This window comes from Apiospora hydei (genome assembly GCF_038363865.1).
Source record: "Apiospora hydei strain CBS 114990 chromosome Unknown utg000006l_segment0_segment0, whole genome shotgun sequence".
In the NCBI taxonomy this organism is placed as follows: Eukaryota; Fungi; Ascomycota; class Sordariomycetes; order Amphisphaeriales; family Apiosporaceae; genus Apiospora; species Apiospora hydei.
The window spans coordinates 5,442,478-5,465,439 of record NW_027117365.1 but is presented as its reverse complement, the minus strand read 5'-3'; the positions used below and the strand labels follow the sequence as shown (position 1 = coordinate 5,465,439).

At 55.1% G+C, this 22,962-nt stretch overlaps 9 protein-coding genes across 9 annotated transcripts; 4 read left to right on the top strand and 5 right to left on the bottom strand.

Annotated features, from left to right (window-relative positions):
* Positions 1-833: 833 nt before the first annotated feature.
* PG997_008988 (uncharacterized protein) lies at positions 834-1,367 on the bottom strand (the record flags this gene model as incomplete). Its single annotated transcript, XM_066813303.1, has 1 exon — positions 834-1,367. One exon carries the CDS (start codon positions 1,365-1,367, stop codon positions 834-836), a length of 534 nt encoding a protein of 177 aa, XP_066668645.1.
* A 1,016-nt stretch (positions 1,368-2,383) lies between these two features.
* PG997_008987 (uncharacterized protein) lies at positions 2,384-4,486 on the top strand (the record flags this gene model as incomplete). The annotated part of the gene is made up of 5 exons (XM_066813302.1): positions 2,384-2,422; positions 2,475-2,827; positions 2,878-3,367; positions 3,429-3,514; positions 3,805-4,486. The coding sequence occupies 5 exons, from the start codon at positions 2,384-2,386 to the stop codon at positions 4,484-4,486; spliced, it is 1,650 nt and encodes a 549-aa protein (XP_066668644.1).
* A 349-nt stretch (positions 4,487-4,835) lies between these two features.
* Positions 4,836-6,506, bottom strand: PG997_008986 (uncharacterized protein; the record flags this gene model as incomplete). Its single annotated transcript, XM_066813301.1, has 3 exons — positions 4,836-6,156; positions 6,292-6,313; positions 6,371-6,506. The coding sequence occupies 3 exons, from the start codon at positions 6,504-6,506 to the stop codon at positions 4,836-4,838; spliced, it is 1,479 nt and encodes a 492-aa protein (XP_066668643.1).
* Positions 6,507-11,946: 5,440 nt separating this feature from the next.
* On the top strand, positions 11,947-13,101 carry PG997_008985 (uncharacterized protein; the record flags this gene model as incomplete). The annotated part of the gene is made up of 1 exon (XM_066813300.1): positions 11,947-13,101. One exon carries the CDS (start codon positions 11,947-11,949, stop codon positions 13,099-13,101), a length of 1,155 nt encoding a protein of 384 aa, XP_066668642.1.
* A 1,226-nt stretch (positions 13,102-14,327) lies between these two features.
* PG997_008984 (uncharacterized protein) lies at positions 14,328-15,308 on the top strand (the record flags this gene model as incomplete). The annotated part of the gene is made up of 4 exons (XM_066813299.1): positions 14,328-14,428; positions 14,524-15,110; positions 15,163-15,212; positions 15,270-15,308. The coding sequence occupies 4 exons, from the start codon at positions 14,328-14,330 to the stop codon at positions 15,306-15,308; spliced, it is 777 nt and encodes a 258-aa protein (XP_066668641.1).
* Positions 15,309-15,751: 443 nt separating this feature from the next.
* Positions 15,752-17,146, bottom strand: PG997_008983 (uncharacterized protein; the record flags this gene model as incomplete). Its single annotated transcript, XM_066813298.1, has 1 exon — positions 15,752-17,146. One exon carries the CDS (start codon positions 17,144-17,146, stop codon positions 15,752-15,754), a length of 1,395 nt encoding a protein of 464 aa, XP_066668640.1.
* A 455-nt stretch (positions 17,147-17,601) lies between these two features.
* PG997_008982 (uncharacterized protein) lies at positions 17,602-18,701 on the bottom strand (the record flags this gene model as incomplete). The annotated part of the gene is made up of 3 exons (XM_066813297.1): positions 17,602-17,725; positions 17,819-18,231; positions 18,267-18,701. The coding sequence occupies 3 exons, from the start codon at positions 18,699-18,701 to the stop codon at positions 17,602-17,604; spliced, it is 972 nt and encodes a 323-aa protein (XP_066668639.1).
* Positions 18,702-19,173: 472 nt separating this feature from the next.
* On the bottom strand, positions 19,174-20,905 carry PG997_008981 (uncharacterized protein; the record flags this gene model as incomplete). The annotated part of the gene is made up of 2 exons (XM_066813296.1): positions 19,174-20,781; positions 20,846-20,905. 2 exons carry the CDS (start codon positions 20,903-20,905, stop codon positions 19,174-19,176), a joined length of 1,668 nt encoding a protein of 555 aa, XP_066668638.1.
* A 438-nt stretch (positions 20,906-21,343) lies between these two features.
* Positions 21,344-22,273, top strand: PG997_008980 (uncharacterized protein; the record flags this gene model as incomplete). Its single annotated transcript, XM_066813295.1, has 3 exons — positions 21,344-21,561; positions 21,632-21,984; positions 22,050-22,273. 3 exons carry the CDS (start codon positions 21,344-21,346, stop codon positions 22,271-22,273), a joined length of 795 nt encoding a protein of 264 aa, XP_066668637.1.
* Positions 22,274-22,962: the final 689 nt, after the last annotated feature.

Genomic DNA, 22,962 nt, shown 5'->3' with positions numbered 1-22,962 from the left:
GAAAGCTTTGAGCTGTAGAAGGGAACTGAGATGATAGGTACAGGAGAATTGGGGCATCACCAGTAGTAACTGTTTGCATTTATAGTTGTACGTCAACCACCCCCTTTCTCTACAGCACGTGTTCTCTAAGCCACACGAGCTATCAACGTCTGTTACGATGGCATCAGCCATATCCGATCATCTCGGTCTGATAGGCCATTGGTTACGATTAAAACTACAGCTGAACAGTTCCGCATCAAAATCTTACTCGAAACGTCTGGTATACTCACGTCAGCCCTCAGCCTTATGTGACATGCACCAACAGAAAGGCCCTTCGGCCAGCCACAAGGTGTATCCATATAAGCTGACGCCTCGTCGACCTTCCTTATGGGTCGACACTCCGGCGCTAACATTGTCACCAGATGATAATTTAGTTGGCCTTTACTTAACTGACACATTTAAGTACCCGAAATCTAACAATATCAGGTGGGCGGATATCAGCGAGGCTTGAAACGGACTTGTTATTCGAGTATCAGGTGTTGAAATAAAACCTGTAGATGATGCAGGGCCTGAGATAACAGGGCAAATATACTATACCATGGAGCAATTGTGGTAGAGCTCTGATACTGTTGCCTTGGACAGGGGGTGCCAGGCCAGAATGAGGAATGTCATTCGATCGGAGGAATAAGAGGAACGTTTGGCAGCCAAAAGTATTCTACAGATCTGGCCGCAGGCAGCCAACCATGGTTTCTCAAGGAGTTTAGTGCTGATAAGCAATGTTCTTTCTTTGAAGGTTATATTCTTCCCGCGAGCCGCATTGAAAATACCTAGAACCTACAAACATGCGGCACGGCTTACGCAAATGTACCCTTTCTCATCTCCCTTGGCTCTTGGCCCTCCGGGCATACCCAGTACATGCTCAGTTTGTCCAATGCGTTCCTTGCTGCGTCCTTCAAGATGCCTTCGCCCTCCAAGTCTTCCATCACGACGGAGATCCAGTACCGGCACCCTTCCCATTCCGGCGAGAACGTATAGGTTTGACGACCTTTGGCCTGGATGATGCTCAAGACCTCCGTCACCTCGTTACTCCGTTCTGGCGTGTACGTGAAGTGCCGCAGCGTCTCATCGGTGAATGCGCGGTCGAGGGAGGTGACGAGAACCTTCCCGCGCAAGCCGTCCTCGCCGTACCCGGGCGCCATGTCAAGCATGATGGAAGACTTGAGCGATGTCTGGAGACAGACGACCCAGTGGTTTGTGGGAGGCTGATCGTCCCCACCTTCGTTGAACTCGTTGCGTAGGTCGCATATGTGAACCTCCTCAACCACGACCCTCAAGGCGTCGTCGGAGGCTTCGAGGTCCCAGTTGCCATCCAGGGTTGCCGATGACATGGTGGTGGTTGGGGGAATGGGCCTTGTAGACTCCCGTGTTGTTAGGATGGGGTTTGAAGGGGCTATATCATTGGGCGAAAGTCTGACACTGCAGCATGAGTACAGTTGGGTTGGAAGTAACATGTAGTTCCGATTAAATGGTAAATGGTGAGGCTAGCAGGTGCCTCCGTAACGTTAACGTAAACACTGGCAGTGGCTTCCAGAATTTGAGCGGCTAAACCTTAATTACTATTAACCTCGAGCATGTCTTCTACTTGCTGTTATTTATGGCACGGGGATACTGGCAACGAGCCGGAAGCCTGATACAGTCAGGAGGTTAAACCCATGGCAGGGCACTTGGCCCCCACGCTCGACAGGATTCATATAAGACCTACCTACATATAAGTAGGCAACGCGGACACAACAAGCCCCTTTTCTACAGCCCTGTGGGGGCGGCAGTGCTCCAAAACTGGCATCCCCCAACTGCTAAGCGAGATTGTACAGCCCCGCACGCCAACTGCCGCAGTTCAAAGAGCAAATCAGATCCGTGCTGTCCTATTCCAAGAGGCATTCGTCTGCAATAAAACGAAATAAACATATTGTGCTTCGATTTTGTAATAACCATGAGCTAACACGGTCCATGTAATTCCTGCGGTTATCGCGCAGCAATGCTACTCGCGAGTGATTGATATTGGTTCGCGGCCTGGTTCAGGCATGTGCACCACAGCCCGGAGTTGCCGAGTAGATCGCATTTGAGAGCAGATACTTCCCATTTGTTTTCTGAAATAACTATACCCAATCACGTCAACTCCATGTAGGGTTACATGGCATATGCAGGACTCAAGGCTCGGTGAGCGGCGATGAAAGGCTGCCTAACCGGCCAACCAACGGCTTAAATACACCCGCACTTTCGAGAATGCTGGATGGGTGGTTATTTCTTCTTGTCCTGTTTGATAGCCTCGGGGTCAACCACGAGCTGTTCGACTTGAAGTTTCTCTTTCCTATCTCAATTTGGCCCAAAGTAAAACTTGTTCGAGATGGCTGAGCCTCTCAGTGCCGTTGCCAGTGGCATCGCCGTCGCCAAGCTGAGCGTTGCAGCAGGAGGGGGAAATTGTGAAGCTGAAACAGCTTTGGGATCAAGTCAAGGACGCACCACAGACCATATCGGATCTCATAGAGCGCATCGACTTGATCTACCCATCAATATGGGATTTTGAGCGGCAATGCAGTCAATCTGGGCTACCGCCTATGCTATGGGACAGCGTCACTGCGGCTAAGAGTCTTGCTTATTGTCGCAAAGCACTCCAGAAGGTCAGCGATGTCGTTGCTGAACTGTCGACTCAAATCACCACTAGGCGAGGGTTTCGACGAAAATTGGTGGCAGTCAAAGTCGTCCTCCAAAAGGATGAATTGAAGAGACTGGAGGGCCAACTGAGAAATGCAATGGAGGTCCTGCAATTCGCGCAAAATGCTTACACGAGGTGAGTAGAGAGCATGAGCTACCATTGAGTAGTTTTTGACCCTCCCATAGCGCGGTTCTGGCAGCAACACCCGATATACTCGCACTCAAGTTACAACAACCAATGCCATCCCGTGGGCCGAGCCTGGGGAAGTCCTTCGAACCAGAGGCTTCTTTCCCAGAGCATCGTGAACGAGAGGACAGGCAGAAGCCTGTGCTCACTGACTCGCGGAGCGTGTGCCGCGTTGAACGGCACGTTGCCAGCCGCTGGAAACCGTCGTATCCATTTGGCACTTTGGCGATTCACACCGGCCCTCATGAGTTCGGAGCGGCGTTCAGGCCACCGTTATGGCTGGCAGGTTTAGTCAGTTCATTCTCACTACACATGTCCATATTCAGGTCGAGCTGGGACGTCCGGTTCTGTATGTACTCCGAAAGACCACGGAACGACTTAATTTTCCGTCTGGTAAGAAGAGGGAACGTGAAAGGTCTACGGTCCTTGTTCGACCAACGAAAAGCGTCCCCATTCGACCGTGATGATAGAGGCTGGACTCTGCTGCACGTGAGTCTTCCCAAAATTCGCTGGTAGCAACTTTGCTTACATTTATCTCTAACTTATTTAGTACGCATTAGCTGATTGTCAGCTTCAAGTCACCAAATTTCTCCTCGGCATGGGTGTGGACTTAAACCCGATCGATCGATGGGGCAAGTAAGTTCGTTCCAACGGCAGTTCATTGGTCATGGCCACTGCTGACGCCCAGCGGCAAAACCCAGCACACCAATACAATTGCTCGGGTCACAAAATCACCTTTGTTACGAGGACGCGAATGATATAACGCGTGTTTTGCTTCCTCGAGTCGATGAGCCTGAGTCGAGCCCCCAGTCATCGAATCTGACATGCAACTGTCTAGCGACTACTTTGTGGCACGTATTTCAACAATGGCAGCCTATGCTATGCCCTTTCCACGATAGGACCACGCTAGAATCTCGACTCCACAGAGTATCCCAGATAGGACTCGCAGACGCTGAAATATATCAATCCCTGTTGAGCCCAGAGTGGTCTACCGACCCGAAAACCTTGTGCAACGAGGCACTCAACGAGCATGGCTTCTCGCTGATTGATAAAGTCTCAAGACAACTTTCATACTCTCAGCTCGATGAGTTTGAGATCACGAAACAGCATGAGTTTACGAAAAATGTCATGCGCATGACAACTGATCTGCATCCACTCCAAAAAGGGACAAATCATTATTTTCTGCAAGACTTGCCTGGGATCTATGTCACACCATTCCTTCGTCTAATATTGTGGAAGATGTGCTGGGAGTCCGGGGCTTGTCTTACCATGCCCAAAAGAACTAACCAAGCACTTCGAAAATGGGTTGGGCTTTTGGTGGAAGCCGGTGTTGATATCGAGGAGTACGGGAAGAAGGAGTATGACATATTGCGAGATTGTATCTCGGAGTCGTATATATCTTTTGGTGCCGGAACCCGCTCATGGGAGGAAGACGATGTCGAGTTTCTTCTTCAAGGCTGCAAATTATCCTTCTACGGTTTTACTTATGGCCCAAACGTCAAGGATTGGACAGTACTATGCAACGAGCCGACCGACCAGTTTGCTGGGGAGTTCTGGGGCCTGGTAGAGGAGCGCCCACTGGATATCCCCGGGGCTTGGTTCGATTGAGAAGATAACAAGAGGATAACAGTCCTTTGTTGGTGTTCAGTTTTCCCAAGAATGCCCGGGTATGAATTGAGTAAGCAGGAAGAAGATTTAAAAATTCTAACGAAATGTATCAAGGTAATACGAAACCGAATTTATGCCCACGTGAAGTTCTGCTGGCCTGCGCCGGCATGGATTGAAAAGCAAAGCAACAAATAGAAAAGTCAATACCCTTGTGCAGTCACACAGTAGTTTTACGATGCTGAAATAAGCTGTTTGAATACCGGGTTACTATTAGGTTCATCTGCATCGGCTACGTCTACCTCTCTATCAACTGATGATTACCATTGCTTAGGATACGGCGACTCATGAGCTACGACTGCACAACAAACTGCTCCTTATGCGACTTGTATAACACCGATCTATCCAGCGTCTCCCCCGTGGACGAGCGGATGAAGTCTACCTGCAGCCGGTTCTCGTCCAGGAACTTGACCTTGCCGTAGCTGAAGTCGTCCGCGTACGTGAAAGCGGCGAGCTTTTGTTGCACAACCTCCTCCAAGCCCTCAATGTTGCCAGCGCCGCCGGCGACGATGTACATGGACGCCTTGGGGTCGTCGAGGCCCTTGGGGTCCGCCGTGTGGTCGTAGACGGGGTGGAACCGCTGCGAGTTGTGGACGTGGCCGAGGATGGCGAGATCGACCCCGTACTTGTAGAAGAGCGGCTCAAAGGCCACTTGACACGCCGTGCACACCTCGGTACCCGCCGTGTACCAAGGGCGGTGCCCGCTGACGACGACCCAGGGCGTGACGGTGCGGTCCACCGACGCGAGGTCCGCCTCGAGGAACTCGAGCTGCTGATGGGGTACGCCGAAGGGACCCGACTCCAGCCACGTCTCGTCGGGCGCTGACGCGAAGTCCGTCTCCGTGTCGATCATGACGAAGTGCACCATGCCGTACTCGAACGAGTACCAGAAGGGCGGGTTGGCTAACATGCGGGCCTTGTCGGCATTGGCCTTGGCTCGCGGATCAGCCGAGGTCGAGGCAAAGGCCGTCGGCATCGTCTGCCCGAACCGCGTCATGAAGTCGGTGAAGTTCCTCTGCCCCAGCGGACACACCTTCTTGTTCAAATTGGCCCGCGCAAAGACTTCGCTGCAGGTGGCCTCGTGGTTGCCCGGGCCGACCATGTAGGGCTTGCGGGCCGCGATGGGTGCCAGCTGGTTGTAGAAGTTCTCGAGGATGGCCTGGAAGGCATCGTGGGTGTGCCCTCTTTTGACGTCCCAGTAGAGGACCTTGACGTTGCTGATGGCGTCCCATATGGAGCTAGGATGGCGCAACAGATTGCGCAAAAAGGCCTTCGCCGAGCAACCTGGGAGCCACTCCTTGAAGTAGGGACAGATCCAGTCGTCGGCGTACGCGAGGTCTCCCGGGTGCAGTACCAGTTCATAGTCGTCAATGTTGGCTGCCAGCCGCTGAATTGTCGTGTGGTTGGGCGCCGGCTCAATGGTAGGTATCAGGTGGCGCTTGCTCATGTCCATGCCAATGGTAAACTCATTGACTCCATAGAGTCCCATGTCAATGACGGCGTTCACGGCGAAAGGGGCCTTGTCGCCTGGCATTCTCGGGCTAAAGAAGTGCTCGACGGTTGAGTTTGTCGATAGGATCTTGTAGTAGTACGTTGTGGCCGGTGTGAGTCCGCTTAGCGTGACAGTGTGCGAGTAGGTCCTCGAGGTACTGTATGGCACCACCGAGTTGGCGGAGCACTCCTAGGAGTCCAAGGCATCGGGCGACGCGCCATACAGTACACAGGCCTTGCCTGGGAGAGGTCCGTACGTGTTCCAGCCAATTGACATAACTGCTTGCTCTTAGCATCACTACTGGGACAGCGTCATGTACCGAAGAAGAAACTCACCATTTGGGCCCTTGATAGCAATGCGTTGCTGGACTGGTGTTGTCCGATCGTCAAGCATGGCAGGCAAAGTCGCCAAAGCGGAAGCACAGGATGCCAGAAGCGGCAGCCCTTTGGCAAGAGAAAGCAGGGAGGCCATCGCGAGCACAAGAATGGCTTGGGTGAGAGGACAGAAGGTCTCAAAAGTCAATGAATCGCCTCTTCGTAAATGATGTTTACAAATGAATGATCTGGGGGATGGTGGGTTGGACAAGACTGATGGGATTTTGTTGTTGTTGGGCTTTGTCAAAAGAATACCTCGCACACCCATTGGAAGAAGAAGGAATGCCGCATGGAATGATTCAACGCCATTACCGCTGTCCTTTTCAAATCAGGTGGCCCGCTCCTGCACTATCAACTTAACGGCTGCTGGCTCGGATGGCGTCATGTCCTTGAGTAGATCTGTTATGGGAGAAAAAGCACACCGCATGCAGCAGACGCGCCCGTGGCCCCATACTCCAGTTGGTTTCGCATTTGGGAAAGCACCAATGAGCCACGGGTCATCGAGGCTACAGATGGCTGGCAGGGCGTCCTTCCCCGGCACACGCAGATGCAAAGGATTTGTGTATCAGTATCATCAGACACGCTGCTTCCCTGTTGCTTTTTATATTCAAGTTCACTTTTACACTTTGATGCAAGCCACGCAGATAGGCTCCAAGGTCGGTGGTCCTGGCCGATGACTGTCGTCAAAATAAAGATGGCGTTACCCGGGCGCTCGAGCGTGTCCTTCGGAACAGCCGAGCGTGGGGCTACGCTAGGTCCTCGTGCCCGAGCGCAAGGAGGCACCATTCTTGTGTTGTTTCACCAATCGAATTCGTCCATTCGAAACATCGAAGGATTTGTCGAATGTTCTTTCTGCCCACGTCCCGCGGCGTGGTTGAGGTTGCTGAGCCAAACCCAGTCAACCGGCGGTATCGGATAAACGCCCGCGGAGCCTGTCACGGCTACGCCGAAATTTCTGGCATAATAACACCGTGTAATCAATTTCATGAGCACAGATATACAAGGTTGCTTCCCCAAACAGCTGCAGATGAAACCGCATGTATTATGATGAAACACACGTACGTATATAGACTCTCACTAAAGCCGACACGTAGGCTGAGATGGCGTTCGGTCAATATTGAGTCAGGATAGCCGCTTGTTTTTCCAGTGCTGTGTGTTCCGTGCACATATCCTAATATTCCTTGCACGAAGAAAACATTGGCCCCAGTAACGTTGAAACACCTGCTTAAAAGTTTCATTCCAATCTTTAGACGGCGGCGGAAATCACAATGACCACTGCAGGCAATGCTATACCAAGTCAAGAGACGGCCCGTCAGCCTTGGGTTAACATATCTAATAGACTAAGAACCCGCAGCGCTACCAAAGTGAATAACTTAACTGTTGCCTAGATCCGGGGGAAAGGGCTATAGGAGGGTTCTATGTAGGATACCTTCACTAACGTCTGACCAAACATTAAGAGGCCCAATCCTCCGATGAGAACCTCGGTCCTGAAGCCCAAGCACGCAATAGACATCTTGGGATGGGACCCCAGCCTCGAAGACAGTTTAACCGGTGCAATCACACCAATAAGTACTCGGCCTATCGACACCTCTTGAGATTGTGGCCGGCCATCTCCCAGCCGAAGACAAGCTCTGGGACGTAACGCCTAATCTCCTGCATTATATACCACAGACAAGTTGCCCGGATGCCAGGTCTGGCAGATATACCATCCAAGAGTCTTGCGAATAAGGGATGCCCAGATAGATGCCACCCTTGCCTGGGTGCAACTTTGACTCTATGTCAACACCAGCGTAGTTGAGTAGCTTGTACTCTGAACGGTGGCTGTGAGGACCACCTGGCCCGAACCTACTCCATACGATGACTGGCGTTGTTAGTTGTTTGGATGCTAGGGGCAGCACATGTTATTTCCTGTACTGGCACAGAGGAATGATATGGATGTCCGTTGGATGTTTTGCTTGGTGCGTATTGTTCAGTGAAACAAGTATGCAACCTTCAGCTCATCTCGACTGATCCTGCGCTTCTGGAGCATCTGGAAGCGGAGAATCGGCCACCTGGCAATTTCAGGAGATGCTCAAGAGAGAAATTACACACGTGGTTTCGAACCACGACCGGAAGTCTAGAACGCCGGCGGGTCGATCATTTCGCTTATCCTATCCGCACGACTCGGACTGAGACTGACGAAGGGCTCACGATGACATGTGGCTCCTCATCATCAACGTATATGTAATCCCAGAAATAGCTGAGTAATCACACCGGTGCCTCGGGTGTAGCCGTCGTTTGCTCGGCCGCAGATGCAAGGTACCGGATAGACATATACGGATTGGGCCATCATGATTCCGCTGTAGGCAAGCCGGAAGATAGCGTCGGCTCTTCAGGCAACACCCGTACACGGTGGAACGGTTTCTTGGCATTCAGGGTCTCGCTGTCTGTCTGAAGCGGATTTCTTGCCGTGACTCGAGTCTCGGTTTGATAGCGGAACGGAAAAATCACGAATACCCTCGCAAGGGTGGGGAGGGAACTGCTTATTCATCCTTCGTTTCCCACACCTCTGGCAGCAGAACTTCACTGACGATGGGGCGCAAAAAAATAAAGTAGGGGCCCTTCCCTGCCCGGCGGACCACCCACTGACACCAACTAGCGTGATAGGCCTAATCTAGTCGCCCGCCCGGGGGCCCTCCCTGTCGCGGGAATAAGCGTTTGCCCAGGCGTCGCATAGAAAAACGAGTGGACGGCACAGATAAGGATGGCCGGCGGCCCATCCCAATGAAAACCGTAGGCGAAGCTAGCACCAACAAGGGCCTGGCCGCCCGTCGCTTAGCCTAACGGTCCCCGTAGCCATCCATGACGACTGGCAGGACTTTTTCGGATCCTCGAAGGAGGAGGAGGAGGCCCTTTTTTTGTCGGGCGACTGCCGCGAACCCGACGATAAACCAACGAGAAATCTGGTCTTTCGCACGTGTCCCCGCGCCGAATGCCCGGAGGTGGCAAAACAGCGGTGAACGAAATCTTCGGGCCGTCCGTGTCGCCGACATAGCCGTAATTTCAGTACGCTGTGCTTATCTGCCAACGTACGGCAACGGCCGGCCTGAGGCCTCTTGCTCGTTTGGAAAAGAAAAGCGCTGGCCACCTTGGCTTTTGGGGGTTTGAGTGTGAGCGACGGCCACGAAGGATCGAGGAGGGGCGTCAAGCGGGGGCCGTTGGCTGTTTAGCATCAGCCAAGCATCAGCTAGCAGAGCCAACAGGATTTGACTTTGGACGTGTGCCTGCGTCCTTGGTCCTTACACGTACTCGCGTCGCATCGTGCTAGTGTAAGCGATGGCACTCGCGCGCCGGGTTGATGAATCCTCCACTAAAGCCCCTCGATCTCCTGTTCATCTCAAGGAAGGACGGTATGCAGGCGGTACAATATCGAGCCAAGAACCCATGTCCGTTACGAATATAAAGTGGTGACAGCTGTTGGCCTGGTGAGATAAGCGTTGAGATGTCGAACTTTGTTGGCTGTCGCAGCTTCTCATTGGTGGTGGGCTCGCAGATCGTGTCCGCAAGCATCGACTCAGTTCCCATGCCGCTGTCCGGTGCAAGTGGAGTGGACAATTCCAGCAGGTGGTAGGGTACATTAGTAGCCGGCCAATATTTCGACGTGGCTCCTGCAGCAGTTTGACAGCGGTTGCCCGTTGCACCCGGGTTTTTTCTTGGGTCCAGGTCTTCCTCACTTTTTCTTTCCGTCAGCCGAACCAATATGCAGCCAACAATGGCTGAATCAACGATCATCATTCATCATTGAACAATGCAATGCATGCTGTGCCTACTTACACACGTGGCCCAACATTGGATTGGGCTCCTACTGCCTATGTACTATTTCCATTAGCGTCGCAACGGCTGCGGAAAATCCGTGTCTTGCCAACGAACGTCGGTTCGCGCACGCATCAGGGGCTATCCTCGCTACCAGGCTAGAAGAAGGACGATCCCGTTGCCAAAAGAAGAACTGCCGATCACCCGCTAGCAATCAAATGCAGTGACTAATCCAATACCCCAGACTTCGGGTTTTTTAAGCAGGGCAGTCCCTGCCTGTCTCTCTGTTTTGGGCTGGCCGACATGTCCTGATTCGGGCTCGAGTGGAGTCTGTTTTGGCAGATGCGCACGGCGAAAAATAGTCGAGTTTGGCTTATGATACCTACTGCAAAGGGACGTTTTTCTCCGGCGAAGGGGTGATGGATGGCAATGTGGGATGCGGTAGCAGCAGCCAACAGAAAAGTGATGTCAGTAAGGCGTGATGTCAACATGGGCGTCGTGCCGTGTCATGGCAATTTTACGAGAAAAAGACCAGGGATCGGGATTGCTAGGGGCGCATGACTAGGTAGCAAGCCAGGTAGCAATTCCTACCACGTTCAGGGGCGCGTCGGGGCCCGAAGGTGGACGATGCGCCCGCAGAGGCAGCTTGGGCCAGCGGGCCTGCAAATTTCGGTATATTCCTCCTCCCCTGCCTTTCGGGGCCCTGTTGGCAGTGGACAGAGTCTGGACTTCAGTGACCTGAGACTCGTCCTATCGTCCTATCATCCCTTCAGCCCAAAGCAGCCGCAGCGCCTGCAGGGGTCGCGGGAGCCCACCAGCCAGCCAGCGACCGTACCACTGGTTTGGATACACATGTTCAACGTGCATTGAGCGAGGTAATGCACTCCCTTTCTGCTGATTAAACAACATTCGATCATATAGCGTCGAACACATATAGTTGCTGCCCTTAGATCTGCACAATATGCTATGTAGCGATAAGGGGGTTTGTGGGGGAGGTTGTTGCATTTCAGCACTGGCAGCTGGAAGCTCTCTCTGCCTGTCAAAAATCTGACAAGGCCAGATTGGGCATTCGACCCTGGCAAAGCCTGGCCATAACGAGCTGACATATGTACAAATCCGGGCTACAGAACCCTCCCAGCACTTTGCCACCCCCACGAACTCTGGACCCCCTGTCCGATAGGCAGACGAGATCCTGCAACGGCGTTTTTGCTCATCGTCGTGCTCGGCCGTTGGTCATGTCATGACTCCGTACATACTGCCCACTTACACACGCCCACCAGCCATACAGAAACCAGCGTTCGCCTATACCCGCTCCTTCTGCCGCTGCTTCTTTTCCTTCTAGAAATACTCCATAATTCCCAGGCGGGACCGTTACATTGGGCGTGCAGGAACCCAGTTTCATCTTATTTCGCGAGTCCAGTTCACCACCCATCCCGCTTGCGTCCGCACTAGCTGCGCGAGACAAGGTAAAAAAGCAGCATGCCCGCAGGTCACTGACTCGTTCCAAATCGGGGTGGAACCCAAAGCACGTTTGTTGAACTTTTTTTCTTCTTGTTCTTCAGACGAACGTGAGACAACAACCTAATCACCAGTCGCCGGCTGCTAATTTTAACTTCACTTCAACATCGGGTGTCCGTCTCTCGAAAGAAGAGAGCGCATATACACACTCTACGACTAATACGTCTTGACTTACTACTACTGCGACTACGGAGTGGGGAGCGCCGAACGAAACCGAGCAAGCAGAGATGGACAACATAACAGCCGTCCAGCAGCGGCTGGACCTGTCGAAGAACCAAATACGCATGGTGGAGCTGCAGCCGGCGCCGAACCTGGAGGACCGGGTGGTGTGCCGGCTGGTGAACCTGACGCTGACGGACAAGCTCGAGTTCGTGGCCCTCTCGTCGCTGCTGGGGGACGCGCCCATCACGACCGAGTACGTGACGGTCGACGACCGGGCCATCCGGATCCCCACCACCATCGAGCAGGCGCTGCGCCACGTGCGCGCCGTCTTCCTGCCCGCCATCGCCCTCCACGACCAGGCCCCGCCCGGCGACGAGTCCACCCACATCAGCGTCAAGAGCAACGGCAGCAACGGCTACCGCGAGATCAAAGAGAAGCCCCTCGCCCTGCGCGAGCGCGAGCGCACGCTGCCGCCCGCGCGGAAACCGCCCGGCTGGCTCGTCAACGTGCTGCGCAACGTCAAGTCCATCCTGCCCGACCCCAGCAAGTCGCGAAAGGACCGGACCCCCTGCCAGACGCCCAACACGCTGTACGTATGGATCGACGCCCTGTGCGTGAACCGGAATAGTGCTGCCGAGTCGTCGGGCTTGCTGGGCCACATGGGCGCCGTCTACCGGCAGGCCAAGATGGTGATCGGCTGGTTAGGCCTGAAAGGCCCCGACACGGACCTCGGCGTCGAGGGCGTCGCCTTATTCGAGCAAGCCCTGCCGCCGACGTTCGGCGAGCCCGGGGACCGCGAGCTGCACCCCGAGAACTACGCGCCGCGGCACGAGTGGATGAAGATGCTCGAGCCGGTGTGGGGCGAGTGCGCCAACAGCCCTTACTACCCGGGCATCTACGACATGCTGAGCCGGCCCTACTTCAACCGCAACTGGATCCTGGACGAGCTGGCGCTGGCGCGGTACCCGGCCTTCCTGATCGGGGACCGGATCCTGTCGTGGAACCAGGTGCTGGCGGCCAACCGGATCGCCGAGGAGATCCGCGACCACGAGTCGGACATGTGCCCGCCCGAGATGAAGCACCTCATCCACGAGTGGCCGCTGGGCACCGTCTACACCCTCCTGCGCGAGCACGAGAAGCGCCAGCGGCTCGAGAAGCAGCAGCCGGGCTACACCAAGACCCCCTCCCTGTCGACGACGTCCAGTTCCAAGTCCCGGTGATGACGAGGACGGATGATCACGATCACGAAGGACGGGACACCACCAGTCTGGACGGAAAGGAACTTGACGGATAATGACAGGGGGAAAAAGGGAAAGGAAAGGAAATGTCTTTGCACGAGCGGGCGGTTCTTCTGAATGAGAAAGAAATATATAATGCATCAAACGGATCTGGCGTGAAGGGGGCGTTTGGGAATTTCAACACATACCATAGAAGGCGTTCGTCTGCCACGGCCGAAACAACAATACCCCAATCTCATTTTTGTTTGGTTTCTTCCCTTTGTTTGCTTTTCTGCGGTAGAGGTGGAGAGAGAAAGGGGGGCGGCGCATTTAGACGGGTTCACCCGCGGTGAAGCTCGGGTTTTCTCCAGACGGGTGGAAGGCAACACACGAACCTATAGATAAGGCATGCGTGCAGCCAGAGAAACTGGCGGCATCTTATGAGAGGGAGGACTCGATCAAGTCTAGTTGATGGCCTTTTTGTTTCAGATACTGCAAGACCAATACCACAAACCTCGTATTCGAAGGAGCCTATCGTGGACCCATCCAATTCTTTCTGCCCGCATTGTTCGCTACCGTCCAGAGTACCGCTCAAAACTGCTGGATATCACAATAGTATCTCCAGACTGCTATTAATTACCCAGGGCGGTGTGCTGGAAATGCTGAACAGGCCAATTGCCCGTCGAGCAGCCAACGGTTGCCCCAGAAAAAGGCGTTCGGCAAAGGCTGGCCAGCCAAGGCGCTAAAACGCCGATCTACCGCAGAGGCACAGCGCCCGGATCATTGATCAACATCCGGTACACACTCCGATGAAGCGACCACCAAACCTGTTTGCCTCTTGGTACAGATGCCGAGTTTGGCGCTCGAATGAAATCTCCTTGGGCCTTCGGGATGATTTGTCCGATGCCCAGCTTTCTCCGGCTGTCTCAAGTAGGAAGTTGGCTATGGATACGAGCTAATGGCTGCTTGGTAGCGACGGTTGACGGTCGATTGCAATGCTTGATACGAACCAATGGTACGCTATAGTTACAGCGCATAACAAACCGGGCCCAAACTGGGTATCTGGGATGCCGAATCAGACGATAACAGGCCGCCTACTTATCGCTGCAGATATATACCTAGCTGTTGGGAGATATATAGTCGGTGGGAAACCACGCTTGTTATCCACCTGCTGCAACACCACATCCCTCTTTGCCCCTCCTCTCGTTGATCTGATTGCAATCTTCAAGATGAGACTTTCGCTCGCTACAAGCCTCGTCGCCCTCACCGGCCATACGCTCGCTCACGGCGGTGTTCAGAGATACATCATTGACGATGTGACCTACAAGGGGTACGCGCCTCTTGACCTTTCCATCATCCATCCTCTCGGCTTCCAACCCGCGAGACCGGGACCAAGTGCTAATGATGCGATTATGTGTTTCACAGATACGTGTGGCACGAGCCCTTCGAAGGCCAGTCCGACCTGATCCAGCGCTCCTGGCACTCGTACCCGATCACCGACCCCCAGTCCAGCAACATGACGTGCAACTTCAAGGGCGCCGCCGTGCCCGGCGCCTACCACGCCCCCGTCACGGCCGGCAGCAACATCTCGGCCTCCTGGGACGAGGACGGCTTCGGCTGGGTGCACACGTCGGGCCCGCTGATGGCGTACATGGCGGCGTGCCCCGACACCGAGGCGGGGTGCACGTCTCTGTCGGTGACGGACATCGCGGACCTCGACTGGTTCAAGATCGCCGAGGAGGGGCTGCGCGAGGGGCACGCGCTCGGGGACAAGGCGGGCTGGTTCCAGTGGGATCTGTGGGAGAGCCAGGTCACGGACCAGTGGACGGGGGTCCGGGTGCCCAAGTCGCTCAAGCCGGGCAAGTACATGATCCGACACGAGATTATCAACCTCGAGCTTTCTCCGGTCCAGTTCTACCCGGACTGCGCGCAGCTTGAGGTCAAGGGTGAGGGTTCGAGCGTGCCGAGTGCTGAGTACTTGGTCAAGTTCCCCGGAGGTTACTCCGTGACTGGTAAGGACCGGCTGTCTTTCTCGTGATATTTACTGAAGCTGACTGAGGACAGACCCTGGCATTGCCGTCTCTGGCCACGTCAACGGTGACATGGTCACCAAGGTGAGTAAACCTTTGTCACAACCGAGACGGTCCGCATCTAACCAACCATTGTTGCAGAACTACACCGTGCCTGGCCCAAAGGTTTGGACTGGCTGAACCAACCACCACAGCAGCGACTCGGACTGGTCTTTGGGCTGTTACGTACTGGCTGTGTCCGGTATCGCGCTGATCAAAAGGACTGTCCGTGTTTTTCTGCGAGCGAATGGTCTCCTTGAGCCACGAAAGTAAATGTGGATGCCGCAAGGAGAGCGACTTCCTTTCCTGAACGATGTCTTACGCTATTATGAGGAATACTGTACATGAATGAAATCGAGCTATGCTCACCATCGCCCTGCTGCTGCGCACGTGCTCGTATGAGCAACAATGCTGTGAAATGTATCATGTTGTATTATCACCTTAGTATTCCTTCTCAACTGTCTTGCTTCATATGTCGGGGAAAGCCAGTAGTAATCACCACATGGAATGCAGCTTACCCCATGACGATACCAAGACTAACTGTTTGTGTAGTTCGTCCCAGAGCTCTTATTGCCTTACCCAACCTAGCCAATGTCGATCATCAAATACGGCAACCAGTTAAACTCCATGGCCTGCCGCTCACTCCGGTCCTTGCACTTGGCCACCAGCTCGCCCTGCTTCCGCCGAAACCCCTCCAGCGCCCGCCGGTCGTCGGCGCCCAGGACGCTCAGCCACGCGTACGCGAATCGGTACCGCCGGAACTCGTCGAGGCCGCCGGCGCGCATGGCCCCGCTGCCGAGCGACGTGTAGGACAGGGACTGGAGGAGGTTGTACAGGTGGTGAGCCTTGGACGGGCGGCCCAGCCGCTCCAGGTCGCGACGGCGCCGGCGCGGGGCGGGCCAGTCCCGCTCGACTTGGAGTCGTTGCCCAGTAGGATGGGGATCCGGCCAGGACCGCTGGTGCACGGCCTCGAGATAATGCATGACGGCCATCATCTGCCGGTACTGTATGCTCGAGGCGAGGGTGCGGCAGACTATCTCGCGCCCCAGCAGCGTCCGCAGCGGGTTCTCCAGGCTGTAGACGTTGTGGCGCTTCCAGTCCCGCAGGTGCTTCAGGTCCTCGCGCGGCCAGCCCTCTGCATGCAATAGCCGCGAGGTGGCCGCTTTCCGGATGTCCACGATGGTCTGCAGACACCAAAACGCGCGGATCACGAGCTGTTCCTCCAGCCAGGTCGGCGGGCCTATATCGTGCACGGGCACTCTCCGGCCTCGGGGCTGGTCGTTCCAGGGTTCCATGTGGAGATCTTTGCGGGCTTCGGGCGGCATGCTTTCGAATTGCTTCGCGGAGACTGTGGGCTGGCATGGCTTCATGGAGCCGAAGCGTGCTCGATAGAACTTCAGACAGTCTATTGACAACGAGGTCAGGTGCCGCGCCGTCGACACCAGGCCGCGCACAATGACGGGCGGCGTATCCTCTGCCAGAGGCGGCGGCACGAACGGGACTGTCGGCATGGCCCGAAATTCGGGCTGGAACAGGCCCAAGGACACTACATCCATGCCTATCTGGTATGGGATAATGACACGTCCGACAAAGTCCGAGAGACTATTCAGCGGGAGGGTCCCCGAGCGAATCATAGCAATCAGATGGATTTGCATGGGGACGAAGGCAACGGCAATGCCGATGGTAGTGGGCTCTTTTGTGTGTAGTCCTTTGAGAGCGGCCCCGTACCCATTGTGCAGGATGGTCTCTGCGACTTTGACGGCGAACTCGTCGAAGATGCGGTAGGCGACAGGGGATGCATGGAGGAGACAGTCGAGCGATGCGAGGTCGTCCAGTCTTAGAAGGATGTCGAAGACGATTTCGGTAGGGAGGCGCTCGAAAACGCCCCCGCGTCTGTTTTGCAGCAATTCGAGGATGCCCAGCCGAGGGAATTTGAAGGGATGGATGGGGAGATGGCAGCCATGGTTCTTGCTATACATGGCTGACTCCGCGGGTGAGTTGGTGTGTGTGTGGAGAGAGTGCGAAAGGGAGTGCATGTGGTGCCTGAGAGCGCTTCGCGGGGAACTGATGTGCAACTACGTGGAAGGTGGCAGGCTTGCATCCCTCCCTGTCCTCAGCTGGCGGCCACTTGCTGGTGGCGTGTTTGCCTGCTTTTCGATGCCGGGTTGCATCACCCGCCGGCGCCAAGCTATCCGAACGACAGGGGCTGACACATCCAATTCTCAACCAACCCACTGTACAAAGTACAGGAGTATATCTGAGCAGTAAAGATTGAAAGCATGCTCCTACTAGGTGTGACTGCTAACAAGTAACAATAGCAGATTGTGACCAAGCCAACAAAGGAGCACATTGGAAAGTTCCGCGATACGATAAAACACAGGCCGCCAGGCATACAGTTCTAGGTTAAGAAAGATAGAAGACACAGTCAAAGCAGTTACCGCCGCTTCATCGATTCCAAAACACCTAGCGCATCGGCAAAGCCCAGTTCGTGCATCGTCTCATCCCACAGCGTGTCAGCCACTCCCTCCGCCTCTTCGGTGTACACAAAGTCAGCGTACCTGATGAAAGAACTCGTCATTAGCAGTTTGGCCATCAGCTCATACACTATGCATAAAGACAGAAAGGCGTCAAACATGGGCTCAGATACTCACGGCGCAACCCTGCAATTCATAACATAAGACCCATGGCTCCCCTCCCCCTGCCGCACCGCCGCATCAAAGTACGTCGCCGCCCCCTGCTCCAGCGGCCGTCCGCAAGCCCACAAGAGCCCCCAGACGATATACCGCGGGACCGCGGGCAGCGCGCGGAACAGCCCCGTGCCGCGGACCCAGCCGGGCTCGAGCATGACGACGACCACGTCGCGCGCGTCCACGTAGCGCGCCGCGACGCGCTCGAGCGTCAGCTGGCACAGCAGCTTCGAGACGGCGTAGCGGTCGTTGGGGTCCCAGGGCGACTCGTCCGTGACCTCGTCGAAGGAGGGCAGGATCTGGCGTCGGGCCCGGTTGGGGAACTTGGCGTTGCGCGCCGTGACGCTGCCGAGGGTGATGAGGCGCGGCGCCCGTGCCTCTGGCCCGCCAGGGGGCGTTTGGCTTGGAGGACGGGGAGGAGCAGGATGCTCAGCAGGACGGTGCTGAGGTAGTTGACCTGCACGGTCGACTCGTGACCCGTTGTCGCGAGGTTGACGTGCTCGGCGGGGGCGATGCCGGCGTTGAGGATGGCGAAGTCGATGCGGGGGAGGTCGGCTTCGCAGCGCTGGACAAAGTTCTGAATGGACGGGTAGCTCTCCATGTCGATCTCCCAGATGTCGATGGTGGCGCGGGGGTTAATGGGGCTAAGCTCGGCGGCTGCTTCTCGCCCGCGGTTGATGGAGCGCACGCCCATGACGAGGCGAGACAAGCCAGCTTCGAGCATTTGTCTTGCGGACTCGAGGCCCAGGCCGCTGTTGGCTCCCGTTATGATGGCCACTTGGCCATTCAGGGAGTCATCTTTGAGCGGCAAGGGGATTGTCGTCCTGAACTGGTTTTCCCAGAACATGGAGCCGAAGCTCTGGGGACTTGGGCCTAACGCCCTGGAGGCAGTCACTGTCATTATAGGTGGATCGAGGACGAAATTGGTTGTTGGTTCTGACTAGCTTGCTTAAGTGACCAATATGAAGAGAAATGGAGGATGGTCGTTTATTTGAAGCCAGAGAAGGCACCCGGGGACCCAGATATCCTGGCATGTGCTCCATGCCTCCGCGGCTTCAAGCGTTGGCTCCGAGCGTTAAGTCCGCGGGCATACGAAAGCACAATTTCGGGTTAGCTGCTGACTCCCAGCATCCCACGTGGGTAAAAGGACACCCTCCCTTGCTCTAGAATAAGCGCAATATCTACTTTGGGTCGTATCATTGGCCAGGCTGCAACCCAACTATTCATGCAGTTATTAGCACACCCTTGGTCTCTCTCAGCGAAACGAGGCGTACAAAGTACAAGAACATGTGTTATCGCTTGTAATTGGACGTCTATTTCTACGCAGCGAATGCGTAGCTACCTAACACGGAGTAGACCTGCCAATAGCTCGTTTCAGGGGCACTCCGCAGGATGCTCGCCACCGTCTTGGCCATGTGTAAACCGCCACTATATGCCATGTATTCCATCGTAGCAATGATCCATTCTCGAAGCTCAGATCGAGTGGTTAGCTGTCCGGCCAGATACAATGGAGTAAGCAGTGTGAAACATTGCAGCGACTGCAGCGGACCAAATGGGATTCCATTCTCAGATCTCGCGATAGTCCACGCGAACTGAGGCACGGAAGCGACGATGTCGTCACAGAGACTTTCAATGGCAATACGTATGTATCCATTGTGATATAGGCTCAAAGCCGCCGTATCACAGTGCTCCATCTCAAGCTTGCACAGAAGCAGACGCATTGACCGGATTACATTGCGCACCTGGGTGACGAAGTGGTCCGCGTAGACGTCATAGTAGCCGCCGTATATCATGGGGTATCCGCTAACAGTGGAAACTCTCTCACATTGCCACGATGGCGGGAGGCTCTGCTCCATCTCGACAAACTGTTGGTCCAAACTCTGTGCGCGACTGCATGCCTTGCCAGGTGAAAGATTCCCCTGACCGACATCGGCCGTAAGGTTGACCACGCCGACCACCACACCCGTGACGGAGAACTTGGGGTCCAGCCGCATGGTGGTGGTGGTGGTAGTTGTGGAGTGTATTGCGTCGCTTGTAGTCTCATTTACAGTGGGCGTGGTAAAGTACGGGGCCAGGCCGGCCCGCAGTTCCTCGAGCTCATAGGGCACATGGACTCCCGCGGCGCCGCAGCTAACGACCAGAGTCATGGCCAACCGGGCGGCAAGGCGGCGTTTCACGGGCGACGCCAGCTGATGACAAAGGTCGCTGGCGCGAAGAAGACTGAGTGCTCCGCGGATATGACACATCCATGAGTGCTTACTGTCCTCTTCAGCCGAGGCGGCCGGGCGTTGTAGTCCGGCAACCGCCAGCTTCTCGTACAGGTCGAGTAAAAGCACTGCTTGTAGCGTCTCGTAATCAAAGGTTAAGTTGCGGGCCTTGCCGACTTTGGAGTGTGGGCTTTCGATACGCAAGGCATTGCCCAAGCGCCTTGTAGCAACCATGTAGGACGCAGTAGCGAGCCTCGTTAGGTCACTTGCAGGATTTGAGGAAGACACAGGCTGGGTGGGATACCCTGGGGCCTGGCACTGTTTCGCTAGAAACAAAAGCGCCGCGGCATCGACGGCAGCAAAGAGCGGGCTGTCCGTAGCTGTGGCCTGGTACAAGGCAGCAAGTGCGCCATGGCTCCGGGAGAAGCCCAAAACATAGTGCGAGAAGAAGGCGGTGCGGGCGCGGGATTCGAGCCCAGGGAGGACGGGTCTAGGTATGGGGGTGCATGTAGTAGCAGATGGCTGGTTCGAGATCGACTCCGAGGGGCATATGGGATGGCGCGTCGCGGCTTCGGAATCCCGAAGCTGATGACTTGCCTGAACTTTGCGCTTGGTGGAGACGGTCTGATCCAGGATGACCAATTCGTTAGGATCGCGGCGGCCAAAACACTTGATGCCGGCGCGCGCGCATTGGCCGCACACATCACGCTGCAGATCGCACTTTTGGGAGGGGATATGTATTAGCAAGCAAGCAGGAAAGTACCAAGAGGGTGCCTCGGCTTACGCGGAGTTTACGCTTCTTGCAAGGCCGACAGTCGAGCGATGGCTTGCCTCGATTGACCATGACCTCCTCGATGCAGGTATATCGGGCGGGAATATGGGGCCGTGTGCGAGTAAGATGGGCAAATGAGTTGCTTGTCGTCGGATGTAAGTTGAAGCCCCGTAAAGTATCAAGCCCCCTGGCATCGATACGACTAGGCCGGTTCAGGTAAGCGTTCCGGAGACGTCATACACGGCAGGCGATGCGGTGGGTTTATGGCACATCATTGGCTGGATGGTGTGAAGTGTAACTTTCAGTCCGGAAGGCTAACCGCATCCGACTAGTCCTGTATTAACGAGAGGTATGCTCGGAGCCCAAGACGACACCACTAATCAGGGGCAAGTGGCATTTTGAGGGTTGTATAAGACAATTCGGATTCTCTGTCGAGTTGACTAGTCATGCGAGGATTGAATTCTTACAAATAACACAAGATTTACCGATGTTCTTACACATCCATGCACCATGCCTTTCCCTTACAAGACGGTCTTGATCATCGGAGCCACCTCGGGCATCGGGGCTGCCATGGCCGAGAAGCTGGTTGCCGAGGGCTCTAGTGTCATTGTCTGTGGTCGGCGGCAAGACCGTATAGACCAATTTGTATCCCAGCATGGCTCCGAAAAGGTCGGTGGTGTACGAGTTGATATCACCGACCACAGCAGTATTGACGCGTTCGTCGAAAAGTAAGTTACATCTTTTCTCTTCGACTCAACAAAACTCAGGGGTCAATGATATTAACACGAGATACGCCAGAGTCCTTTCCGACTACTCGTCCCTCGACTGCGTCTTCCTGAACTCGGGCGTCCAGAGCGCGACCCGCCTGTCCAGACCCCTCGAATTCGACCTCGCCAAGTTCCACCACGAAGTCGACGTCAACTTCACGAGCATCGTCAACCTCATGATGAAGCTCTTGCCGCACCTGCAGTCAAAACCGTATCCCACCGGCCTCATCGTCACGGGCACCCACCTGGCCCTGGTGCCGGCGGCGACCATGGCGGCGTACTCGGCCTCCAAGGCCGCCCTGACCGCGTTCGTCGACTGCTGTCGCGCGCAGAACCAACACAAGTCCACCAAGATCATTGAGATTTACCCGCCTGTCGTGCAGAGTTAGTTCCCTTTGAGCGTCCCACCGCTGCCTGATGGGGACAAGACGGCTAACCCATTTGATCAGCTGAACTACACGACTGGATGGGTGTCGACAACGGCCGCGCCCTGGGCATGCCGGTCGACGAGTTCACCGATATTGCGTACGAAGAGCTCTCGAGGGGCGAAGACTTGGTCGTCGTTGGGTCCATTGCTACTGAGTCGCGTGAGGTATACATGGACCTGGTGGACCGCCGGAGGAGGATCTTCGACAAGCTTGCTGGGGCCATGTTATCTCGTTTCGAATTATGATGCTCTGGTGCTGAGAAACGTGTTTTGGCTCCATGGAAGCACATTTTGTTCAATGGAACCTAGCATCTGTGAAATGCTTCCAATTGAGATTCATCCCTTCGTCATTGGTTGCCCTGTTGGCTTCATTGGTCATGAATGCCCAGTCTGCATACATGGCCATTACGTTAGTAACAGCTTCCTCAATCAACATATCTAAGACCCTCTAGCGGCGTCAGCTGAGATCTCTCGAAGTCGAAAAAGAGTTGATGCTTATCTTGTGCGGCAACTGTCGCATGATTAAGTGAGGCGGGTACGCCGGTTCGTCGGGACAGATGGCTTGGAGGCCCCGCTGTACGACGGAACACCGCGGGACTGAATATTGGCGAGGTTGACGGGACTGCCTTGTGGGCCATGTCTCGGCAGCTTTATAATGGGGCAGTGACAGAAAGTGAGACGATCGGGATTCCGGGGGCGGGAGGTATCAGACCAATGGGGTGGGCAGGCCGGAGTAAAAAGCACATCACCCGTCAAGGCTCCGCATGGAGAATGCATCGGCCTGTCAACCTGCGCGGAGTCGTGATATTTCCCGGTCTTTGAATTGAGCAATGCTGCAGCTAGCCCGGCCTACTCTCAACCGTCAATCAATTCATCTCCCCGTAATTCTTTTCTTTTCTTTTTCTCCGCGAAGTCCGCACTTACCTCGATTTGGT